General features: G+C 47.9%; 1 protein-coding gene across 1 annotated transcript; it reads left to right on the top strand.

Annotated features, from left to right (window-relative positions):
• Nucleotides 1-9,842: 9,842 nt before the first annotated feature.
• LOC128911074 (sentrin-specific protease 2-like) lies at nt 9,843-22,513 on the top strand. The gene is made up of 8 exons (XM_054205326.1): nt 9,843-9,884; nt 11,071-11,088; nt 18,950-19,081; nt 19,500-19,703; nt 19,823-19,902; nt 21,009-21,093; nt 21,792-21,887; nt 22,451-22,513. Exons 1-8 carry the CDS (start codon nt 9,843-9,845, stop codon nt 22,511-22,513), a joined length of 720 nt encoding a protein of 239 aa, XP_054061301.1.
• Nucleotides 22,514-23,320: the final 807 nt, after the last annotated feature.

The following is a 23,320-nucleotide window of genomic DNA, read 5'->3' as shown; positions in this document are numbered from 1 at the left end:
TTTCTCTTTAGGTTAAGTAGTAGTGGTTAAGATTGTTATTTCCCCCCCGCCTGCCCCTATTTTGGAGACAGTAACTCTCCTTGAAATTAGCTAACACACCTTAAGCACAAGGTGGAAAGGTTGGCGTCACCTGGGCAAGGAAATGGTTAACAACAAATGCTGTGAACTTCCATCGAAGAGAGGGCTGCTCACACCTCGCAAAGCACGTGGCCGCGTTCTGGACGAATGGGACTCAGCTGGTGGTGGTGACATTGCACGAGTGGAACTTCTCTCACAGCACACGTGGTCACGTTATGGACAAATGGGACTCATCTGGTGGTGGCAACAGTTGTGTGAGCTGAACTTCTCTTCCCAACAAGAAGGTGCTGAACTACTGTTTCCTCAAAGAGAGTTTTCTTCTGTTTCTGGAATAATCTACCATCTACTTGATGCCTACAAGTGGATTTATGATGACCATCAGAAGAAAGCATTTACCATCTTTTGATTTGCGAGAGAAACCCCTGTGGTTGGGGTTGGTTTGGTTTTTTTCTTTCTCCAGGGAGTTCTGTAATGTGAAAAGAGAAGTATTTATTTATTTTTATTAAAATAAATATTTAAATTATTTAAAGAGCCTTACTGGAATGAAACTTGATCTGGTAATGAGAGTGATTTAGGGTTTTTTTGTCTTTGAAAATAAGGTTGCCATATCAATGTGGGTTTTAGCTCACTCACAGTCTATGGAGGAAGAAGACTCTGGCCAGGCTGGGTATGAGAGCACCAGAACCTCCAAGCGATTGTCCCAAAATGCTGAAGGGACAACCAGGACATTGTTCAGCAGCAAGAATCCCAGTAACAGCCAAGTAGGAGATTATTGCTGCTCTGCCGCAGGCGCTGCCTCCAGGCGTCTGCCCAATGAAGAGCTTGTGTCGATCCTCGCTCTGTTACGCTCAGACCCAGCTAGATCAGTTTAAACATGGCGTTTCCCCCTTTCTTTCATTTTCCCACGCCCCCTCTAGTTTATGCTCCAGAGCTGGAGTGGGATTTCAGGTCTTTCCTTGACCATCGCAGAGGAAAAATTGCCCAAGAGGTGGTTTGGAAGCCCCGTGTTGGAACGCTTGTACAAATGACCGTGTGGTGTTGTTTCTGTAATGGCAGTTACCATCATGTGAGGTGATTCCTGCCCGGTGATGCGGTCTCTCCTCTCCTCAGCTTTGGGGGAAAGCTGGTGATTTTGGGGCCATGCCCTCTGTCGCCGTGGGTGGGATCAGCCTTCCCAGGCTGCTCCTCGCCTGAAGGTCTGCTCTCCTGGGCCGGCTGACGCGGTGGTTTGGCTGTGGTGCGGGTCAGCAGCCACATCGCTCTCTGCTTTCAAAGTGATGAGCTTAATCCGTCCCCAAATCAGAGGTGGTTCTCCAAAGGAAGAACTATTACAAAGGCAATGTGTCGTGGTTTGTCCCTCCATGAGATACTTCATCTTCCCGGGCTCCCGGAGGACGTGGAAGATTTTAGCTGTTTATTACCGCTAGGACGCAGTAGCTGAATGCTCGAAGTGTCCTTTCCCCTTCCCTTGGGTTCTCGCTGTCTGGGGGATGCAGTTTTGAGGCTGACCCTGTGCTCTGCTGAGTACAAAAGCAGAATCTGGGGTTTTTATTGGGGAAAAAACCCCAATGAACCAGAAAACAAGCCCTGCAGAGGGGCGAGTGGGGTAAGGACACTGCCCAGGTCCTCCTGGGCCCCCCCCGTTAAGCAGAGGGGGCTCGGGGGTGTGATGGAAGGAGCAGGGTGATGCTGCTGTGAACACCTTACCTGGTGCCTTCTCTGTCCTCTCCGCGACCCGCCAAGGACTTGTGTGGAGTAAACCCCGTCGGGGGACACCTGCTGCTGGTCGCTTGGCAGCGCTTGTGGCTGCTGAAAGCCTCTGTGTATGAGGCGGTGGGGAAATTGTACGCGTAGCAGCCGCCGTCCCCTCTGATCCATGGCTCTGGCCCTTCAGCCGGGGCTCGTGTCCTTGTGCCCCGAGGCGGTTCCCGGAGAGCAGCCCCTGGGGAGCAACAGCCTGTTAACACTGTGCTCTGGGTGAGCAGTTGTGTGGGAGCTGGGCCTCGCTTCTCCTTAGGAAATGGCCTTTTGGAGATGACGAGCTTGCTCTTTTTCGTGCTGATGGGCGAGCGCGTGTGCGGTGTGAGTAATGCCCTGCCGCCCTCGGTGGGGCAGGGAGGACACACGCTCCTCATGGGGCTTCTTCGCACAGTTGTGACGTTGCCGGCTGCCCCGTGAGGTGGTCCTTGCTCACAGGAAGGCCGTGGAGGGGGCTCAGCCCCCAAGGCTGGCTCAGACCTGGCCTCACATGGCCAGTGACCACAGGTCTACCAGGAGCAGAGTCATCCTCGGCTGGGGATGGCGGGGGGACAGCAAAGGTGAAAACTGATGCTCTCTTTGTGATTGCTCATGCTAGAGGCAGGGAGGTGATTTATTTTGTTTCCAAAACACGTGGGCGTGACGAGTGCCCTGATTTGCTGCTTTGAAGTGTTACAGGAGCGGCACCGGAGCCTTCCCCCCTCGGGGGCCACCTCTCCGTGGCACTGTGTCCCTGGTGCCCGATGGGTGGGAGGGAAAGAGCACAGCTCTAGGGACCGTGGGGGTTCCTGTGAGAGCCCGCGTTTGGAGCACTGTATCCAGCTCTGGTGCCACCAAGAGCAGAAGGACACGGAGCTGTTGGAGCGGGGCCAGAGGAGGCCCCGGAGATGCTGGGAGGGCTGGAGCCCCTCTGCTGGGAGGACAGGCTGAGAGAGCTGGGGGGGTTCAGCCTGGAGAAGAGAAGGCTCCAGGGAGACCTTCGAGCCCCTTCCAGTCCCTAAAGGGGCTCCAGGAGAGCTGGGGAGGGACTCTGGATCAGGGAGGGGAGCGACAGAACAAGGGGTGCTGGTTTCAAAGGGACGGAGGGGAGATTTAGATAAGATCTCGGGCAGAAATTCTTTGCTGTGAGGGTGGTGAGCCCCTGGCTCAGGTTGCCCAGAGAAGCTGTGGCTGCCCCATCCCTGGAGGTGTCCAAGGCCAGGTTGGAGGGGGCTTGGAGCAAGCTGGTCTGGTGGGAGGTGTCCCTGCCCATGGGATCTCTCAGATGATCTTTAAGGTCCCTTCCAACCCAAGCCATTCTCTGCTTCTCTGATTCCACGAAAGACAGGATCCTGGCCTTGGCCCCGCTCGGCTGGGCAGGACCACCTTTTTTTCCTCATCAGCCTGTAATTTTTTAACTTATTGCAGCATCAGGAGGAGTTGTGGAGGTGATAAGGAGTTCAAATTTTTAACCTTCCCTGGAGGTGGAAAAAAAAAAATAATTTAAGAGAACGTAATAATTCTGAGCAGGAAACTGCAGTGTCTGGCTTGGAATATGGCCTTTTCTCTTTCAGAGTCACTGTGAGAAGCTTTAATAGTACAAGTGTTTCTACTTCAGTGGAGATGAGGTTAGGAAAATTTGGTTCCCAGGAGGTTAAAAATGCTACATGGGAATGAATGCTGAAAGACAGGGATGAGAGAATAGACTCGTCCCGCCCCCGGTATCACCTCTCCGTTGATGTCTTCATGTCCTTCCTACAACTGTTATGTTTTTAGGGAGGTACTATTACTTCTGACTTGCTCGAGGTGGATTTCTGTGTGTTAGTTTTTTTATAACAAGTTGATGTAGTTGCTGTTGTGCAAGTCAACTGAAAACCAGTTCAAGACGGCAGCCGAACTTTAGTAAAGGTTTGCCAGGATAACCTGCGCTGTATTTCCAATCAGAAGGAGTGGGAACATGAAGACCTTTCGAGCAAAGTCTTTTTGAAACACAATTGTGCAGGGTACGACAGGACAGCAATTGCTATCCCACCTGCTTCCCTAGTCTCTGCTCTTCTGTTCTTCCTGCTTCCCTACTCTTCCCTTTCCTATACTTTGATTTCAAACAAAAAATAATAAAATCACGTGCGGGCAGTCTTCCCCAAGGCTTCAAATGAGCGATGGCTGAACTTTTGTGAGTCATAACTAGGTAAGGTGTATGCAATGTACGTGTTTGTAAAATTAAGAGAGAAGAGCACAGAGCTACAACCTGCTATTTCAGACTAGATCAGGGAGCGGCTTTTCTAATGCTCTTGCTGGTGTTATTTATGACATTTTTGGCTTACTTAAGGCTTCTATTTTACCGAGTCAATGGCTTTTCTACTTTTTGAAGCGGGAAGCGCTCAAGTCTCTGCAGAGTAGCAGCAGCGTTTGGATAAAGAATCTAGGATATGACTTTCCGACTGTCTGTTGAGCTGCTCCAAGTCCACGCTGCCAACAAGAATTGTGCTCCTGAAAACGTGTTCTGCTTTCTCCCTTATACTAGTGTTTGGACAGCCAGTCGGATCTGGGAATTAAATCAGCTGATTTTTTTCCCTGATTCCGTTTCCAGCTGCGTTGCTTTGCAGGCTTGACTGGATTGTGGAGCCACGAGTCCTAGTGTCAGCATTGGGGATGGAGAAGAAATACCAGGTGCTTTCGCAAGTAATGGGACTTGCTATTTCAGCAGCAAAGCAAACTGAAACTGGTTTATGTCACAGTTTAAAAAGGGAGGGGAAAAAAAAAAAGAAGGGAAAAAAATTGGAAGTTGTGGAAGAAGAACTAAGGAAGCAGTTTGAGAAGGTTCGAAACAATCTGATAGCTGGATGCCACCAAAAGGACAGGTCGTTCTTTGTGTTCCTCCTTCATCAGCTGCCCTTGATCTGACTTTTTGTTGGGCTGGTCGGTACCCAAAGCTGTCAGAAAACCATTTGCTTTTTGCTGCTGGACTAGTCTCCTGCCGGCTTGGTGGCACGGAGTGAGCCCCAGGGCCAGTGCAAGCGGCAGAGGTGGTGGGAGGAAGCTGGGCGTCCGTGCTTCTTGTCTGATAGTCTCATTTTTCAAAACACATTCTTGTCTTTTTTCACTTTTTTTTTTTTTTCTTTTTGGTGGAGTGTGGGAACTGTCATGGGAAGGGACTGCTCTGCTTTCCCTCCCAGTGGATTCCCAGCCCCCCCAGCAGTGATCTGGTCTGGTGATGGTGTGCTTCAGGGGGAGAGAGGCAAAAGCTGTTCCTTCTCTGTTGGATCGGTTGCTAAATTGAGTAGCAGGGGGGTGGAAGGAGTGTGAAGTGAGCGTAATTACACCTTGCGTAAATGTTATCGTAGATTTGATGCTGTGTAATGTGGGGCTGCAGCTTTCCTTAAGAAAAAAAGTGGAACTACATAATTGTATAGGAATTTAGGATTTAAAAAATACCTCAATCCCTTTATTTGCCGGTATCTTCCACTAAGGAAGTGAAACCTGTAACTTGGGTCCCCGTGAGGAAAACCTGGATCTCGGAAGCGCAAAGAACACGTGGTCCTCACTTCCATACCTTACGGCTGCTTCTGTCCACGGAACCCTTTTCTGTCTGCTGCCCCCCAAATAATGCTGCTGCCCTGGCATTCCCTGCCTGTGGAGCAGAGGACTGTAACGCATCTTGATGAACGTGCTCCGAAATGTCATCCCTACAGCATTACCCGTTGTTTTCAATATGCTTCAAGGATGGAGAGAATGATTTGGAAACACACAAGCCTGGACTTCAGGGCTTCCACCTCGATGCCAGCAATGCCCAATGAAGGGGAAGAACTGTTGGTAACCATCAAGGGAGCTGGTGGTTTGTAAAATGGACACGTCACAAATTCAAGGTCAGAACAAAATGGTTATTTAATACCAACACCAGTCCTGATCTGCTTACCAGCAGAGTTTGAATAGAGGGAGGATAAAGAAGTTTGGCTTTTCTTCTTTTTTCTTCCGCATTCATTCCAGGAGCCTGGTTTGGCAAGAGAGCAAGGATTAGGAAGAGAAAATGCCTGAAGAACAACAGAATGAGCTAGTAGAGACTGTGGAATTTGGGTGAGCTGTGGAAGTGGCTTGTACGAAGCCTCAATATGTGTCAGGATGCTGGGGCGTAAACTGCTTTTGGAGGGATGCAGGCTCCTGGTGTTTGACATTTTAGCCAGGGAGGATTTCCTGGGACTTGGTGGGGGGTGAGAGCTTTGCCATTGTAGGGGTTATTACCAGTCTCAGGAATATCTGGAGCAGGTGAGGTGCCAGGAGTTCCTTGGAGGCTGGAAGTACTAAAGAAGTGGCATAATCCTGTAAAATGGGGGAGATTGAAGAGGGAGGTTTCAAAGAATGATGATCTGGAAACAAAAACGTGGGTGTTTAAAAACTGGACAACGTTGTAAAGTCCAAAAGAGCGGAATGGATCTAAGCCAGCTGTTTAATTTTCTGGTTTAGATACACGTCTCTTTCTTCTCAGATCACAGGTGTCCCGCTTCCACATCCATCTTAACGTGACAGAGCAAAGATTGTTCTAAAAATATAGCAAAGGGATGAAGACTTCAGTCATTTGCTTATGCTCATGGAATTTCTCTACTGATTTCTTCAAAGCTTATTAACTTCTAAACACTAGAAAGGGGTACGGGGTATGTCTGTGGGCAAGATCCTCCCTGCTGCTTCCCTCCGGTTGTGCATTTCTGGTGTCCTTCTCGGTATCAGACCACCCGTATTTCGACAAGGTTCCTTCTGTCTTGCCTGATCCCGCCAAGAGGGTGAAGTTTTATGAACAGAAGTCTTTTTCCCCAAAGGAAGAACAGCCTTAGTTTGGGGTTTGGCCCTTCTTTAATCTGGCGTTGTCTAACTCTTTTACAAAGAGTTGAAGGCTGCTTACAGCGCTATTAATACATTAACTCAGAACTCATGTCTGTGGATTGTTTCCTTTGGAAGGGAATAACGCGTTGAGGTTAAATTTGTTGTTTGTAACCTAAATTAGTTCTCAGGATTTGCACTGCCCTTTGCAGGGTTAATATGTGAGGTGGCCATAGTTTAGGACACTTCCTCCAATATTTTGATGGAGAAGAATATGGCCTTGATTCTCTTGCTCCTGGAATTCACTGAAAATCTGCTTCATCCTGCGAGTTGTGTCCCACCCCGTCCCCACAGTGTTGGATGGGAGGCAATTGTAAATAGTTCAACTTGAAGTTGTTTGGAAGTGGTTTAAGCACGATCCCATGTTGGTTTAGCAAATGAATTTCAGAACGCTTAATCTGGAATGCCCATTAGGCTGAATATTCAGGTTTAAGAGATGCTACAAAGACAAACCAGGTGATTTTTGAAAAAAATCCGGTACTGCGGTGTCATGGCTGAGCGTTCTTGATCAGAATTGACACAAAATTTAGAACTGTTTGGTTTTAGGAAAAAATAGAATTCTGCTGCTGCTGAACTTGAAATGTTCTTTAATCTCTTGAAAGAAAGAAAACCTTCTGGTGTGGTCAAACCAAGCGTTTAGGCAATGGCACTGAAGTTAAGTTTTATACCGATTAAAAAAAAGTCTCCAATGCTAATGAGGGTCTGTCATTACCAAAGAAGATTGCAAGTAAATAACAGAGTAGAGGGGGTATTATTTGAGAACAGTGTCTGAGCGTGTGACACAGAATTGCATTTTCGGTCGGTGGAAAATGAGGATTTGTTTGGAAGTGTGAAGCCTGCACATGTAATGACACTTGTGCCGGTGTGTGTATATATGGATATATATGCACCACGCGGCAGGGGAGGGAGCAGAGCCCATCTCCAGGAGTGCTGGGCACCTCTCTGGTGACACCGGGAGGACAGAGCAGGGTCTCCGCACGCCTCCCCCAAAGCCATCCTCCCAGCCCAGACCAGATGTGGAGCAGACGCTGCAGTGGGGCTTCGCTGAGCTGATGTGCCACCTCCATGCAAGCCCCTGCCATGGCAATGGTGGCGGGAAGCTGAGGGACCCCTGCCCGGCACCCCTAGTCCTTCTGGGTCCACAAAGAGGTGGTGATGGCCACTAATCTGGCCACTGTTATGCCACTAAGTTGAAATATGCTGCTTCAGCATCCAGTTCTATGAAGCTGCTTTCACACTTTTCTCCACCGTGGACAGAAACGGGAGTGTTGCAGGTGAGTTTTGGCTTCACAGAGAGAAACCGAGAAAAACCTCGCATCTTTCTTTACCCAGGAACTCAAATGCCCTGCGCCCCCTCCAGCTCTCGGCTGCAGGATTCAGCTAACACCTGCGGGATGGGGAGAGGAGAGGGAGGCAGAAGCCGACTGAAGAGGCATCTCCAAGTCGCAGGCCCTGCGGGGGGCTGCCCTGCCCTCTGCCGGGCTGCTTCCACCGCCCACCCTGCCTGCAGCCTGCCTGCAACGCCTCTGCCATGGCCACTTCTGCCTCCAGCGCTCAGGCATCTTCCTGGGCCAGAGCCCTGAAGCATAAAGTGGAGCGGCAATTAAGTTCCTAAAGTAATGAGGAAGGTCGTTGTCATTAAACCACAGCCCACCACCACTTAAGACTCCCTGCAGGCGTCAAAAGCTAGGGGGACCTCCTGTGACAAGGGCTGTCCCAAAGGGCCATTCCTGCCCTGAGCCCTTTCATCTGCCCCCTTTGCTCCTCTTGGACTTAACCATTCATTTTCATTCCTCATGTGGAAAAGGCTCTCCAGGACGTGGCTGCAGCAGCACGGGCACATTTCCACCCCAGAGGCAACACCTGATAAACCACTAGGAAGAACCCTATTAAACCCCCCACCCCTTAACAGCGGGGCAGGGCAGAGGATGGCCCCCGAGCGCCAGCCAAGGCCACCAGGAGCCAGCTCAGCACTCGCCAGCCCCACAGCGGCCGCTTTAGCCGGGCTCCCTGCAGCGGGCCCTTGGCCGCCGCTACATCACGGTTCGTCACAATGGTCGAACGCAGCGTCCGCGTCCCTAGTTGCAGCGGAGCCATGGCGGAACCGCACGCAGCGCCTGCAGCTCCCCAGCGGAGAGGCACAAAGCGTCGCTTGGGCCGTGAGGCCAGGGCTGGGTAAGCGGGGCCTTGTGGGACCCCCCGGGGCCTGCTTGGGGGTAACAGGAGCCTCGGCCCCATGGCGTCGGCCTGAGGGGCTTGAGCCGTTAGCCGCTCTGCGGGCTGGGGCGCAGTGTGGTGTCCTGCCCCGGGGTCCCCGCCACGCTCCTGGGCTGGGCTCGGCCCCTTGAGGCTTTTCCGTGAGAGAAGGATGAACAATTACGGGCGTGAGTGGTGAAGGTGGTGGGCAAAGGAGATAAGCGTTAGCTACTCTCGTACTGCACTGCTGAAGCGCAGTCTGCGATTTTTTGGGATGGGGGGTTACCCTGTGAAAACTTGAATTTTTTACAAATTCAAATTATAAATCTTAATGAAGTGTCCTCAACACTGGTGGGGGAGGAGGTTTTGAAAAGAGGAGGGCCTGAGCTTCTGTGGGAGCCTACAGAGTTGCTGAGTTTTCCTAATACCTTCTTTCTTTCCTGTCCTTGCTAAGGAGGCAAGTCAAATGCTGGGCGTAAATAGGTGCTGTCTCCTGTAGAGCGTGGAGAAGGACATGAATGCGTCTCTCCCTGGAGAGCGGTCTCAAGTTGCTTTTATGTTCTGGCCCGTTTTTTCGGCATGTTTCAAATACTACTCAACACTCTGTGCGCTTCCCTGTTTCTGGCGGGTCCTTGGCAAAACCCCAGTTGCAATGACACAGTTTAACCTCCTCCCGGGGTTGTGTATTCCCATGGGAGAGAGAGGTAGCTAGGCTTAGATTGATTTTTTCCTTCCCTTTTGTCCATGCACGTTCCCTGGCCATGCCCACTTCAGAACAGCAAAGGTTTCCACGTTTATTTCTGAACTGGCAAGAGAGAATTCATCTTTTCTTGTGATCCAAGTAATTCTAGCCCTCCAAGTGTCTGTTAAAGTGAAAAAGGAGAAGACAAGGCTGTCACAGGTGTTGGGTGCTCTGGGAAAGGTGGAGAAAGAGGCACTTGTGTTCACAAACTGTGGTTATGAAGCGCAGTCAGGCGTTTAAACCGTGCTTCTCTGAGGAAGTAGCCTTGAGGAGGTTGGATTGTGCCGATCCCTGCAGAAGAATGAGGCTGGAAAGCTTTCACTGAAAAGCAGCCCAGAATGAGCTAGCTCTTGCTGAAGTCGAGCAGGAGGATACCAATATTTTGGGTTCCTTAGTTTTACCTTCTGCCACGTCAAATATGCTGAGTAAGGTTGCATTTTTATTATAGTGTATTTGCCTTTCAGACCTCCCTCCCCGATATTTTCTGCCTGACTTTAACAGCATAGTAAAAGCAAATATTCTTGGTATTGTATGAAAGGTGCCGCTAAGGATATCGGTTCCTTTTTGTGCTCCTGATACAGAGAGAAGATGAGATAGTCCATGAGTGGTGATAGCAGCAGGTTTTGGGGGCCTAACAGTTTAAAAGGAATGATTTTGTGTAAGAAAGACGGAAGAATTCTTCAAAGAATCCTTGGCGTCTGTCATGGCATTTTGTGGGGCAAATAGAGGAAAAAACCAACTAGGAGCAACCTTTGTGCTCCATTCCCAAAGTAAAAATGTGTACTGGATTTTATCGTTGTTATCAAGTGATAGAATATTTGGACATACGCTTAATAAGAAAGGGTGCAGCTAAGAATCCTTTGAAGAACGAGTTCCCGAGCACTGCTTTAGCAGTAAGTTATTGCAGTGGGTGTCTGCATGAGTTGCTTTCCCACCTTTTGTTTCCTGTCCTACTTAGTCTTTTCTTTGCAACTCCGTGTAGTGACTGAGGAACTTGGAAGGCTTAGTAATGGCTGGTATGTGGCTTTCCTTGAGGAAAGAGGAAAACTTGGCATCGTAACTTCTGCAAGTTTTTGGTGATAGGAACAGATGTAAAACGTTAGGAAGCATTAAGAGAATGAGGAAAAGAGGCCTAATAGGGTGTAGTGGGATAATGAGCTGTGTGTGAGCGGTCCGTTGCCTGGGAGAGGTTGTGGGGGGTTGATGGGGGATGCTCAGCGGTGTGCTCAGGTTGGGTGTGTGTGCCTGAGATGATCGCAGGGGTGCTCGGAGGAGGAGACCTTTGGGCTATGAAAAGTAACTTTGGAAGTTTGGGCCCTGTGAAGGGAAGTCAGCCTGGTAGAAGCTTCAGGAAGTTTCAAACCACTCTTCTGTGTGTTCTTTCCTCAGCATTTGTACACCTGTGGAGGATCCCGATGAGCCTCCAGCCAAAAAGAGAAGAACAGGTATTGGACGTTACAGAAGTCTTTAATAGGCCTGATTTTTCTTAGGTTTCATCTGCCTTAGAAAACTCTGGCTTTTGTACTTCTTTTTACTTTTCTACTTTTTCTATTTTAGTTTATTACTTTTGTAATAACCACGTACATGTAATAAACTACATGCGTGTGTGGAGGTGGGAGGAGGATGAATTGCACCCTGTGCTGCTTCTCCGGAAACAGGGAATGTTCCCCAAAGCAGGGTTTTTTTGCAGATCTGGCTGGCAGACTCACGGGTGGGTTAGTCTTTGAGCTGTGGCTCTGAGGGGCTGCTCAGTGAAGCAACTAATACAAAAATTGCCACCAAGTGCTGTTGGCAGAAGGGTGTGAAACTTGAAATGGGTTACTCTGCTTTAGCTGTGGCTTTGGTGCCAATAGAAATCCTAATCTCCTTTCCTATCATGTTCTTATATGGCCTGTCTTTGCTTTTTTAGATTTTGACAACTCTGAGCCTGGAGACAAACCTGAAGAAGTTTCCTCTGTGGTGAAGTTGCAACGCAAGGCAACTAAACGTCGGAGAGCGTCAGTCAGGGACGATGCTGTGAGCACAGAGTCTGGGGAAGGGGTTAGCAAGGGTTGGGAAAATAGGGCGAATCTGTGGAAGATGAAAGAGCAAGCGTCTCTCCCTGAAGCGTCCTGAAGTTGGGCCTTCCAGATACTTTCCCATCATCCCAGTTTATGGTTGTCCTGTGTTTGTAAACTGTTGTTACTCTCTTTCTCAAGCTTGTAGTTAAGGAATCAAAATACACTACTTTGCAAGAAAAACTGCGTACTTCCTCTGGATAAACCTCCTTCTGATAGGTTCATAATCCACCGTTCCGGGGGAGGATGGCTGTAGGACTCGGACTCGGTTAAAATGAGTCATGAGCTGCTTGACTTCCCAGTTTGGTTCAAGTAGTAGTGCTATTTTTCTTATTGCCCTATAGGATAAGAGGAATAAGAATCTGTCATGCTCTGACTATTAGTTCGTGAGAGAGTCATTCACTCTTATTTGTTCAAAATATGTTTTTGAAGGGCTAAACTACCACACTTTGGACTAGTGATAACTGCGTGACAAGCTTATATTGTTTTAATCACTGCAGATATGAGAGCCTGTATTAAAAGCCTAAAGTGTACTCGTCAGAGATCCTGCAAAGATTGGCATTCTTCCGCAGTCTGAGCGGGCAAATCATGGTCCCCAAGTCAGAACAGAGTTGACTAAATTTCAGGACGTTTATGTTTGCTGACATTCACATGGAATTCACGTTTTACTCTCGTTGTTTTCCTTTTTTTTGTTTGCAGTCCACCTTTTCTGAGCCTCCAGCTAAAAGACCAAGATGGTGTATGGAAGAAGGAGGAACACTACGGATTGGTAAGGCTGACATGGAGTTATGAACTCGTTTCTTTTTCACCCGCCCTTGTGCACCATACAGCTGGACCCCTAGAGTTCTGTAGGGCTTATTGCAGGCACAATACTAGGCAGCGTCTGGGAATACTTGAGTGTGAGCTCTGATTCCTGCCTGCATCCTTGCATTGCCTCTGGAGTGGAGCCAGGCGTTGATCTTGTCATCTCAGTAGACGAGCTGCCTTGGATGCAGTCCTTCAGTTCTGATATGTCCACTGTTGGCTTGCCAGAAGTCAGTAGTTTGAAAAGCTGATTTTGGGTAGTAGGTCCTGATAACCCTTTTTTATTTCGGGTTTTGGCTGGCAATCCCTTGTGTGCACAACTTTCTGTAGTTGCCAGTATGAAACTCTGAAACTCTCCTCAAGTGACATAACACAAATAATATTATGATGTAGGAGAGAAAATGACAAGCTTTCTTTTGTGAAGCTCTTGACTGTAAACTCATAAAACCCTTCAATTTCTTTTTGTAGTTATCGATGCCTTACGCTCACTGTCCCTTTGTGACAAGACAATTCCGCGTCTGAGGTAAAAATCCTTCCGTTTTCTTGGAGTTCTTCTCCGAAAGGTTTATTGCCTTTCTCTTTCGTTGTTGAACTTCCTCCGTATTGCCTAACATTTGTATTTGTGTCCACAGAGCAATATTCCTCCAAGGTAGCCTGGAACTCCCTCAGGCTGCTGTACTAAGGGAGGTCTCCAGCTGCTTTTTTGGTTTTTTCTCCCCCCACTGATTTTAAGCTTTTTCTTTAAATCCAGATACTTCATAGCCACAGGAGATTAGATAAAGATTAAAGGTCTGTGGTAAGAGGAAGTGTAGAACTTGAGAAGAGGCTGAGGTGACAAACAGCAGTGTATCTTCAAGGCAGTTGTTCCGATTTTCGCTTTGACTTCTCTGTACTTTCCCATGAGCTAGTTGAAGACAGCAGGTCTTCATCTAAAGGTTGTAAACATCTCGCGTCTGTCTCCATCATCATCAGCGTACGTGCTTTAACACAACAGCTGTTGGTGAAGCTAGCATCGGGAGCTGCATATTTGAACCTTCTCTTGATACTATTTCTTTTGCCCTTGATGTTTTTAGCACAAGCCAGAGGGGCAAGCAGGACATCAAACCTGCCTCAGGCAGCGTCTTGACACCGAGGCCACCCATTAAGGAGCGCGCTGCGCCAGAACGCAGCACTTTGGAAGCCAGCAAAATGGGGAGGCTTTTCTGTACTGCTGAAGAGGTAACCTGAGCGCGAAATGTGTCTTTTGAATGGAAAGAACTTAGCACTGATAGCAAAACGGTGTGTAAAGGCTGAAGGAGCAGTTTGTAACAGCACAGTGGGTGTAGTGAAAGAAGTTGAAGGGATGCTTCTGGGAAATCAGCATATAGCATTTCATTTGCCTTTACGTGCATCAAGTCTTGGAACAGAGCAGTGGTTTGTTGCCAAAGGATTGAATTTTAAACCATTTTCATGGACCTGGTGTAGTGGGGGAGGACCCTGCAGCCAGTTTCCCTTGTCAGTGGAGCTGTACTGCCTTGTCACTAAGTATGTATTTGTTGCAGAGTTGTTTCACTATGTTGTCCTTAACCTAGCTCAACTCTGCTCTTTAGGTAGCAAGTCTAAAAGGATGGCGGAGGGAAAAAACCCACTGAGTTGCTGCTACTCCTTCCTTACAGGGCTATCTGAGAGGTCTTTCCCTGTCCTTTCCTTCCAATACCTGAAGGAACCATTGGAAAATTCCTGATGAGCTTACATGGGAGAAGAATGTAGGGCAAAGTGCTGGAGAAGCAGGCCATGGCAAGCTGTGGAGCATGATTAGGATACGCCCGGGGACTCATAGCACCCAATCATGATGTCTATTGGCAGGAATGCCTATTAGCCTGAATTATTAGGCAAGGGGTGCAGACCATAGCTGAAGAGCAGAGGCCCCCAATTGAGGAAACAGTTGCAGAAGGAATTTTGAGCGTTCTGGTGGGACACGAGCTCCTAGAGCAGGGCTAACACAAAAGGAAGGTGGGAATTCCTGCTAAAGTAAATGTGAATAACGTGCCAGTATTTTGGGAGCAGCCTGTGCAGTCCACGCTATATCCGGATGACAAACGTTTGCTTCACATGCAGTGGTTCTAAGCTGTTTGTTTTTCCCTCCATTTTGCTAGGATGTTCAGCGAGGAGAAAAGGTGAAACATCAAAAGCCTTTGGAACCAGTAAAGGAAGAAGATGCTGGAAGCCGTCCTAATCCAGAGCCGACAAGGTTCCGCAAGTAATTATAGGCAAAATTACCTTTAACTTCTTGGTGGTAACTTTGTAGGTGTTGTACATGGAAGCGGAGGGGATGACTGTGTCCTACTGTGGGGGTTCTGGGCAGTGTCCCAGGGCAAGTGTTGGGGCAAAGTAATTTTTAAAAGACCGACCCCCCCGCTTCAGCTCCCTGCAATGAAGCACGAATAGTCCCTGAATGATCTGTTGGGCTCATATCTCAGAGCAGAGCTGGAGCATGTGAAGCAGATTCCTTTCAGGTGAAGCTAAACCAGAGCGTGTTCCCAGGGCACGTGCCTAATGCACTCCGACTGCTAATGAGCATGTAGTCTCTGAGGTCAGGGTAGAGCAGGTCTGAAGTAAAATGTCCTCCTCGGTGGCCTCCTCAGGTTAATCCAGCTATTTGTAGGATGTGCAAAGAATGTTTCTTTCTTTTTAAAGACAAACCAAAAAAGCCACTGATTGACTGGTAAAGGGAACAAATACCACGATTGATTGATCTCTCTTGAAATTCTGAAGAGACAGAAAATTGGACTCGTGTATCTTCAGTGTGCCCGAGTTGAAAGTGGCCGAGTTTCTGAACGTAAACTCCCCATGGAAATCCCTTTGCATTTTGTCTGGAAACTAGTGCAGGAGACAGGATGTTTCTGCCAAGGGATTAAACAGCTTAATTTTACGTTACGTATACCTGTTGCTTTACCCGTGACTTCCAACTCTAACGTAGACAGTTGCGTACGTCTGAACTGGATCTGTCCTAGTGAATTGGTATGTACTGACAAGAAATGCCCTAGGTATAAAAATAGTGATTCTCCTCTGTTGTTTTTGCTGCACCAAAGGGTTGAAGCCTATTCCAAGGAACCTGTGATGAGTGACCCGGAAGAAACAAAAGGAGGAGATGTTTATCCATATCCAACGCTAAGGACTGGTGAGTATCCCCATGATTCAAATCCCTTCCAGTTTGTAGGTAGACTTCAAATGAAAATAGGGCATTTCCTATACACTCCCACATGATATTCAAAGTTCACACTGCTTGCCAGAGTTCAAACTTCCTAATTTAAATATTTTTTTTTTATTTATTTATTCCTCAGAAACGGAGAGCTACGTACATCTGATGGCAATTGAAAGTTGACTTATTTTTTTAATACTACTGCTTTTCTGTGCAGGTATCAAATTGGTAGGTGTTTGCTGCCCAGAGCTGTCTCAGGGAGATGTTGTGACCAGGTAGAGTCTCTTTTCATCACGGTTCTTGTTTCTTTTGGCTCTGTGCGCGTGTCTCTTTCCGTGCCTGTTCTTCTCCCCGCTTTAAACACTAGCGCTCTCTTTAGCCGTGCGGCACTGTTGTGTGCTTAAATTGTCAGTGGTTCACCTGAGCGTGAGGGGAGAGAAGGAAATAAAGGAACGGATAGAGTATGACGGGTTGAAGTGAAAGGAACATTTTCTTGCCTTTTTTTGTGGATTTAACTACCAAGGGAAGTCATTTGACAAAGCTTGTGATAGCTACTCTTACCACGCTGGACTGAAAGGGGAGAATACTGTGAGAGTCTGTTGTAGGTCTCCCTCCTGAAAAAGGGGGTCTTTGGTGACAAGGCAAATTCTTGGTTTTGAGGAAGGCACGTATAGACAGACATCTTTACTGTCTGTGTATTTGTTTGCTCTTCAGAGTCTGTGTGGTTTTACTGGTAATCCTCTCCAAATGGGGACAGTCACTCTCTTGACTAGCCTACAGAAGGCAAGTAAATATCCTGTAGGTGTCCCATTTTTCATTCCCTGTGCTGGTCTTAGTTCCCGTAAGCTAACTGTATGTGGCTGCAGGTAGAGTTGCGGGTGTTCCTGTTATACCTTGCAGTATAAGCCCTAGCACGCAGCATTTATCCCCAGTAGATCCCAGAGCACTTGACAGAGGAAGTGCTGGTTGCTTCCCTGTTTTCCAAATAATGAAACTGATCAAGAGAAACCAAAGGAGTCTTGCACAGGGAGATGGGAAGGAATTTACAAAGCCTCCAGCGCTTCCTTCTATGCCAGTCTCGCTGCTCCGAAAGAATCGTGCTGGAAGCGGAGACGATGTTGTCACACGTGTGCAACCGAGGCTGTAGTCAGCATCAGCCTTGAAAAAGCATTTCTTGTCCAGAAGGTGAATTCTTGAGAATTCCGTGGGACAGTACAGGTCCACAGCTCACTGCTCTCTCTCTTTCTCTCTCCCTCTCCTCGCAGGGGCTCCCCACCAGCAGAAGAATGTCTGGAAGAGGACGGAGCGGTGAAACAAGCTGTTGCAGTTGCAGGGGTAAGCTTGTGTTATTCATGATTTCATTTTTTAGGAAAATGTATCTGGTTGTGATCAGAAATTTTTGCGCTCCTCCCTTTCATTACTTCCTCAACAATATCTGTATTCATCCAGGTCGTTTTTCCCAAGGGAAGCGGGAGCATGATTTGTTGAGTAGCACGATCACAAAGGGTTTCCCGCTGCCGTTCATTTTGTTTCTAGACTATGATGAGCGCACTACCCTATACTATTTTTCTTCTTCCCCTTTGATGTGTTGGGTACAGCCTCAGAGTCTTTACTGCACAGGCTTGGTTGACCTGCAGAGCTGGACTGTGGTATCTTTAGTGGTGTCTTGTTTTGTGAGATAGGAAGTACATCTCTTTGACTTTCGTCTCTGGTCAGGATTGAGATCAAAATTAAATTTTAGTCCTGGAAATCAGAGCTATTAATCTCCATCTCAACCTGATACCTACCTGCGGAGGCTTTTCTGGGGTTCTTAACGCTACTCCAAGCCAAACTAACTTCCTGCCTCTCTTGCCTCCGTTTAGTTTTGAGTGCAGCACTACATGGGTGCGCAGTTGGGATGCAGTCCTCGACAAAAAGTAACTTTGGAGTCGGCTGGTTAGATGCGTGTACAAAAACCCTTCCAGTTTTAGACATGAGCAAGATTTTCTGTGCTATCCCCTAGCAAAAAAATCTGTGCTGGATTGGTAGCTTGACATCCTTTTGTCTCACAGGAACAGCGTGAAGCTCAGATCGCAGAAGGTGTGTTATGCCAAGTACCTCTGGCACCCGCCCAGGCCAAAAAGTCACCCGCCCTTGCCGTGAAAGGAAAGAAAGTCATAAGGCTGAGAAGAATAGGAAAAGACTTTACTCCACTCACAGAGGTACCGTAGCTGGCAGGCTGTTTGACAAAAGAGAAGGCTGTGAAACAGCTGCAAGGAGCTCCATTTGTTACAGGTGGTTCTTCAGGCTTTTTGAAATCTGAAGAACTTGCATTTAAGCTGTTAGGGAGTGTCTGCAGCTGTGACTTCCCAGTGCAAAGGTCAGCACTAAAGCTGGTTTGAAGGATTGAAAGGATTTAAGCATTTGATGCTCCACGCACTCCTTCAGTTGTGCTCCAACCTAAGGGTTGGTGGGGCTTCTGTTACTCGGACAAAAAGGAGTCCACGTTTAACAACAGCCTCCCCTGCTTGTCTGAGTGTTGGCCGCTTTTATTCTTGGGAGTTGCAGTCTGATCGAGCGCCCCCTTTTTTGCCTCTTGAGGATTGACTTGGAAAGGGCTAGCAAGTCCAGAGTTTACAACGTCTGCGGGGTGATGCTCAGTACAAGGAAAACCAGGGGTTTTTCTTATCCTGCTAGCCCACGTTCAACCGAGAAGAAGATGCTCTGGCAGTTCAGAGTATTTTATACTAACAGACCCAGTGGTTGCTTTGCATTCCCTAAGCAGAATTTCCTTTGCATGGAAACCTGCAAATGACAATCAGCTGCATGCACAGCCTGGACTCCCGATTGCCTGACTGCAGTGTAGCTGCCTCGGTTTCTCCCTTTGCTGGTACTTCAGCTCCCTTGAAGTTCCCCCACCTTCCCATTCTTTCAGGCTCCTGACGTAGCTGCCTTGGCACGGAGAATGCCTGCTGCGGTTGCCTTAAACCTCAGCGTTGCGAGGGCTGCAGCATCGCATGGGAAAGGCGTTTGCTGTGTGTTTGCTCGTCCCTGCGTTTTATCTCAGCTTCCTTGGTGAAAACAAATTGAAGCAAACCTGGGCCCTGAAGTTGCAAGTCAGGATGCTGAAACCAACCAACCAACAAAAAGGGCGATTGCTAACCTAGCCGAAAGCCGGCAAAGGCAGTTGCTCTGTCACCTGAGCTTCGTCTCCAGGCCGTGTTTGAGCTGAAAGGTGCCCACAGGTTGGCATGCTCGATGCTCTGTTTCACAAGTCCTTCCCCATTTAATTGTCCATTTCAGGCCATGGAGAGAGAGGTCGTTGCCGCATTAGGCAAAGGTGAGCCAGAGGAGATCATGAGCAGTGCCTTCAACCTAAAGGTGACTCGTGAGGACATCCACACCTTAAGGAACGGTTGCTGGCTAAATGATGAGGTAAAACTAGCTGCAGCACAGGGATCTTCTAATTGAGCATTTCTTTAAAAATACCCCTTCACCGTGTACTTTTCAAAGTTATTTGATGACCTGCACTGCAGAGGCTAGAAATCTCTGTGCATTTCTTATTTTAGGTACTTGAGGGTCCAGTGTTCCTGGCAGTTCCTTTACTTGTTGTGTTATGTGCTTCCAGGAGTTAGTCCAGGTTCTTGGAGTGGGTGGCAGGTGTTTTTACCAAAGTGCAGTTTGATAAACAACTGTAACCAAGTGCGAAGTTCTCTCAACAAAAGCTGACAGCTGAGGCTGGAGTTCTCTCAGCTGCGTACTTCAGGGTGGCCAGAAGAGAGATGTGGCTGTATTTTTCGTTTGGTAAGCTAGCGTCTGATTTTACATCTCCAGTTTACTCTTTGTGGTACAGGTCATTAATTTCTACATGGGTCTTGTGATGGAGAGAAGTAAGAAGGCAGGATATCCATCAGTCCACGCTTTTAGTTCCTTGTTTTATGAAAAACTAGCTTCTGGGGGCTACAGGACAGTAAGAAGATTGACCAGACGCGTGGATGTCTTCCACAAGGACGTCATCTTAGTGCCCATTAATTTGAGCTTGCACTGGGCACTAGCGGTGAGTCAAACGGGCTTGTTATTTAGAGTTGGGTGGGGAGAAAAAGCTAGCAAGAAAAGTCATGGAGGTTTGTGCAGCACAAGGTGGTGCTTTGTCTAACAGTCACCTTTGAATAACAGGTCATAGACACCAGAAAGAAGACCGTCAAATACTACGACTCCCTGGGACAAGGAGGGGACAAGATTTGTGAGACTTTGCTGTAAGTAACTGCTCAGTCAGTGCTTTTGTGTTGTGAATTAGGAGAAGGGTTTTGGGTTTTGCCCCTGTGACACGACGGCAAGTTTCCACATGTCTTGTAGATAACAAACCAGAAATCTTGGATTCGCTTGCTGCGAGTTGTCTGACAGTGACTCCTTCCCTAGTCTCACGTCGTCCCCTCCACCCAGCGTCTTGGATGCCTGGGTTCTGCCACCTTCCCCCTAGAGCACAGACAAAGACATGGTAGCCCCGTGGCACACGGGCACCAACTTTGTTAGTGATCAATAAAATGGGGCTATTGACGAAAGGGAAGAATTTGAGGGCAGAAGTGTTTGAGGATACCGCTGGGTGCTCTTTGTAATTCTGACATTCTCGTTCAAGACAGATACCGTGTAGCCAGCTTTTGCAGCTGTGTCAGCTGGCACGCACACCTCTCCAACGTAACGGGGACAGGTTTTCCTGTTGTGCAAGCAGGCGTCCTTAGAAGTCTCTGCCACTGATGCAGAGGTAGTAAAACCCCTTAATCCAGCAGCTTTGTAGCCCAAGAGCAAGGAGAGTGGCCCCGCAGAGACAAACCAAGCGTTGGTTTAGTCCGGTGCTGTCCTGAACAGTTAAGAGCAGGTGCCTGGGAAAGGCTATAAGAACAGGTCTGCATCCAGTCCTTTTTTCCAGCAACTGCTGGCCTGGAAACTTCCTCAGCCAGAGGTGCTGGCCCAAAAGCTTTTGTATTTGTCCTTCCGGAGGCGCACGCAGTCTGTGGGATTCAGGCACGTGGTGGGCTGACGACATTAGGGTTCCTTGCTTGGTTTTTCTGTTCTTCCTCTGATAACATGGGATTTGGGGTTTTTTGACCTCTGCTAAGCAATGACCTTATTTGGAATTGTCGGAATTGTCGGTCTCATTCCTGATGGTTAGCTCGCAGCCTCTCGCAGCGTTTGTAAATTTAAGATTTGGATTTTTCCTCCAAATGCCTGAAATCAGCTGCTGTGAGGATCCTCTGACATGTTTACTCTCCTGCCATTCATCTTCCTGTGATCTTTCAGCAGCTCTTTTTTTCTCGGCCTAAATTACAGCGATGAAGAGTGGTTTTTCTTTTGTTTTCAACAGCAAATACCTGCAAGAGGAGAGCCGTGAAAAAAGACACGTGAAGCTGAATGTTTCAGAGTGGACTGTTCACAGCATGGAGCCACATGTGAGTGAGCACTGCTTGCACTTGAAATGTGAACTAGAACTCCTTGTCACAAAGCTCTTAACGCTTTCTCATAAGGCCAGGACTTCAGAGAACAGCCATAAGCATCTTCTTCTGGTCCCACATGGGGCTGCAAGTGGACCAGGAAACCGTGCTGGGATGAAATCTTTGAGCAGTGCCTCTCCTTGCTGGCCGAATACTTTGTTGGTTTTTTTTTAATTCCTCTGCCACGTGAAGGTGAATTTGGCTTTGCCCCCATTTCACAAGTCAAATTTCAAGTCTCTTTAGCAGTCGTCAGAGAACGTGGGCTGCTTGTTTGCAGCCCAAATCCTGGCACGTGACAAAGCAAGGGCTTGGGCTGATGTTTCTCAGCAATAGCGAAAAGCAGCACCGAAAGCCTCGATTTAAGGGATGTCACTTCAGAAAGACACTGTAGAAACCTCCAGACACCTTGCAGGGAGGAAGCCTGCTGTCCCTTATCAGCCTGCCAGGAATTTGGCTTGTAACATCCGAGCGTAGGAAGCCGAGGGGAGGGATGATGTGCAGTTCCTGGGGTCTGTTCCTTGTGTTGGGGAGCGGTTACTGGGGATGGTGCAAGTTCAGGAGTGTCTGGTTAGGGTATTTTTGGTAATGGGTGCTGCTTCCAAGTTGCTTTTCCTTGAAGATAGAGGCAAATTCTCCATCTTCTTTGCATTCGTTAGGAAATCCCTCAGCAATCGAATGGAAGCGACTGTGGCGTTTTCACCTGCAAATACGCAGATTACATCTCGAGAGAGAAACCGCTGACCTTTACACAGGTGAGTGAAGGTTCTAAACAGCTCCAGCCCCTTTCGCACAGAGACAAGAGCCAGGGAAGTTACGCAGCGGCTGTTAATTGCATCTGGTGCAGCGGCTGAGGTTTTGTACCTCTCTCCGTTCTTGGGAGATAGTGGCTGGGCTGGAACTTCCAAGTGGCCTCAGCAGGGCAGAGCTGTGTTCTCCATCCTGGCGTCCGGTATCTGCTCCCAGTGAGATTCCTCTTGGGCGAGGTACTGGAGCCAGGGGGTTTGTGAGATCTGGCCTTGGGATCTTTGGGAGAAATGGGTCTCAGCCTTTGACCAGTGAAGACACTGGTTCTTTTCCAAGGCAGTGCTCTTCTGTGAAAGTGCTTGTGAGCTGTTGTGTGGTCAAGGAGATCTGGTTTTGGTGGCATGTCACCCTCTTAGGAGCTGTGCGGGTGAAAGCCAGGTTGTACCGGAAGGGCAAGCGTTGGCGGTTCTTAAAAGGAAGTGTATAATAAGGAAGTAACTGGGCGTTTCTGCGTATTTTGTGTCTCTTTCTGCCATGATGTGTATTTAATGGATTTTTCTTTTCTTTTCAGATCCACATGCCTTATTTCCGCGAGAGGATGGTGTGCGAAATACTCCATCAAGAGCTGCTGTGAGGCATGCTCTACCAGAGTAACACTGTCATCACCTTTGGGTGACTACCTCTTCTTTTAGTTACTTTTCTACTACCTCATTTGAAATAGCAGCAGGCACACAAGTTTTTCTCTTTAGGTTAAGTAGTAGTGGTTAAGATTGTTATTTCCCCCCCTGCCTGCCCCTATTTTGGAGACAGTAACTCTCCTTGAAATTAGCTAACACACCTTAAGCACAAGGTGGAAAGGTTGGCGTCACCTGGGCAAGGAAATGGTTAAGAACGAATGCTGTGAACTTCCATCGCAGAGAGGGCTGCTCACACCTCGCAGCGCACGTGGCCGCGTTCTGGACGAATGGGACTCATCTGGTGGTGGTGACATTGCACGAGTGGAACTTCTCTCACAGCACACGTGGTCACGTTATGGACAAATGGGACTCATCTGCTGGTGGCAACAGTTGTGTGAGCTGAACTTCTCTTCCCAACAACAAGGTGCTGAACTACTGTTTCCTCAAAGAGAGTTTTCTTCTGTTTCTGGAATAATCTACCATCTACTTGATGCCTACAAGTGGATTTATGATGACCATCAGAAGAAAGCATTTACCATCTTTTGATTTGCGAGAGAAACCCCTGTGGTTGGGGTTGGTTTGTTTTATTTCTGTCTCCAGGGAGTTTTATAATGTGAAAAGAGAAGTATTTATTTATTTTTATTAAAATAAATATTTAAATTATTTAAAGAGTCTTACTGGAATGAAACTTGATCTGGTAATGAGAGTGATTTAGGGTTTTTTTGTCTTTGAAAATAAGGTTGACATATCAATGTGGGTTTTAG

This window comes from Rissa tridactyla, chromosome 6, assembly GCF_028500815.1.
Source record: "Rissa tridactyla isolate bRisTri1 chromosome 6, bRisTri1.patW.cur.20221130, whole genome shotgun sequence".
Lineage (NCBI taxonomy): Eukaryota > Metazoa > Chordata > Aves > Charadriiformes > Laridae > Rissa > Rissa tridactyla.
This window is presented reverse-complemented; position numbering and strand designations above follow the sequence as displayed.

Coding starts and splice junctions, on each gene's coding strand:
- LOC128911074 (XM_054205326.1), top strand. CDS start 9,843: ATGAAGCGCAGTCAGGCGTTTAAACCGTGCTTCTCTGAGGAA. Junction 19,704..19,822: donor GCTTGCACTGGGCACTAGCG/GTGAGTCAAACG, acceptor TTTGAATAACAG/GTCATAGACACCAGAAAGAA. Junction 21,094..21,791: donor TTCACAGCATGGAGCCACAT/GTGAGTGAGCAC, acceptor TGCATTCGTTAG/GAAATCCCTCAGCAATCGAA.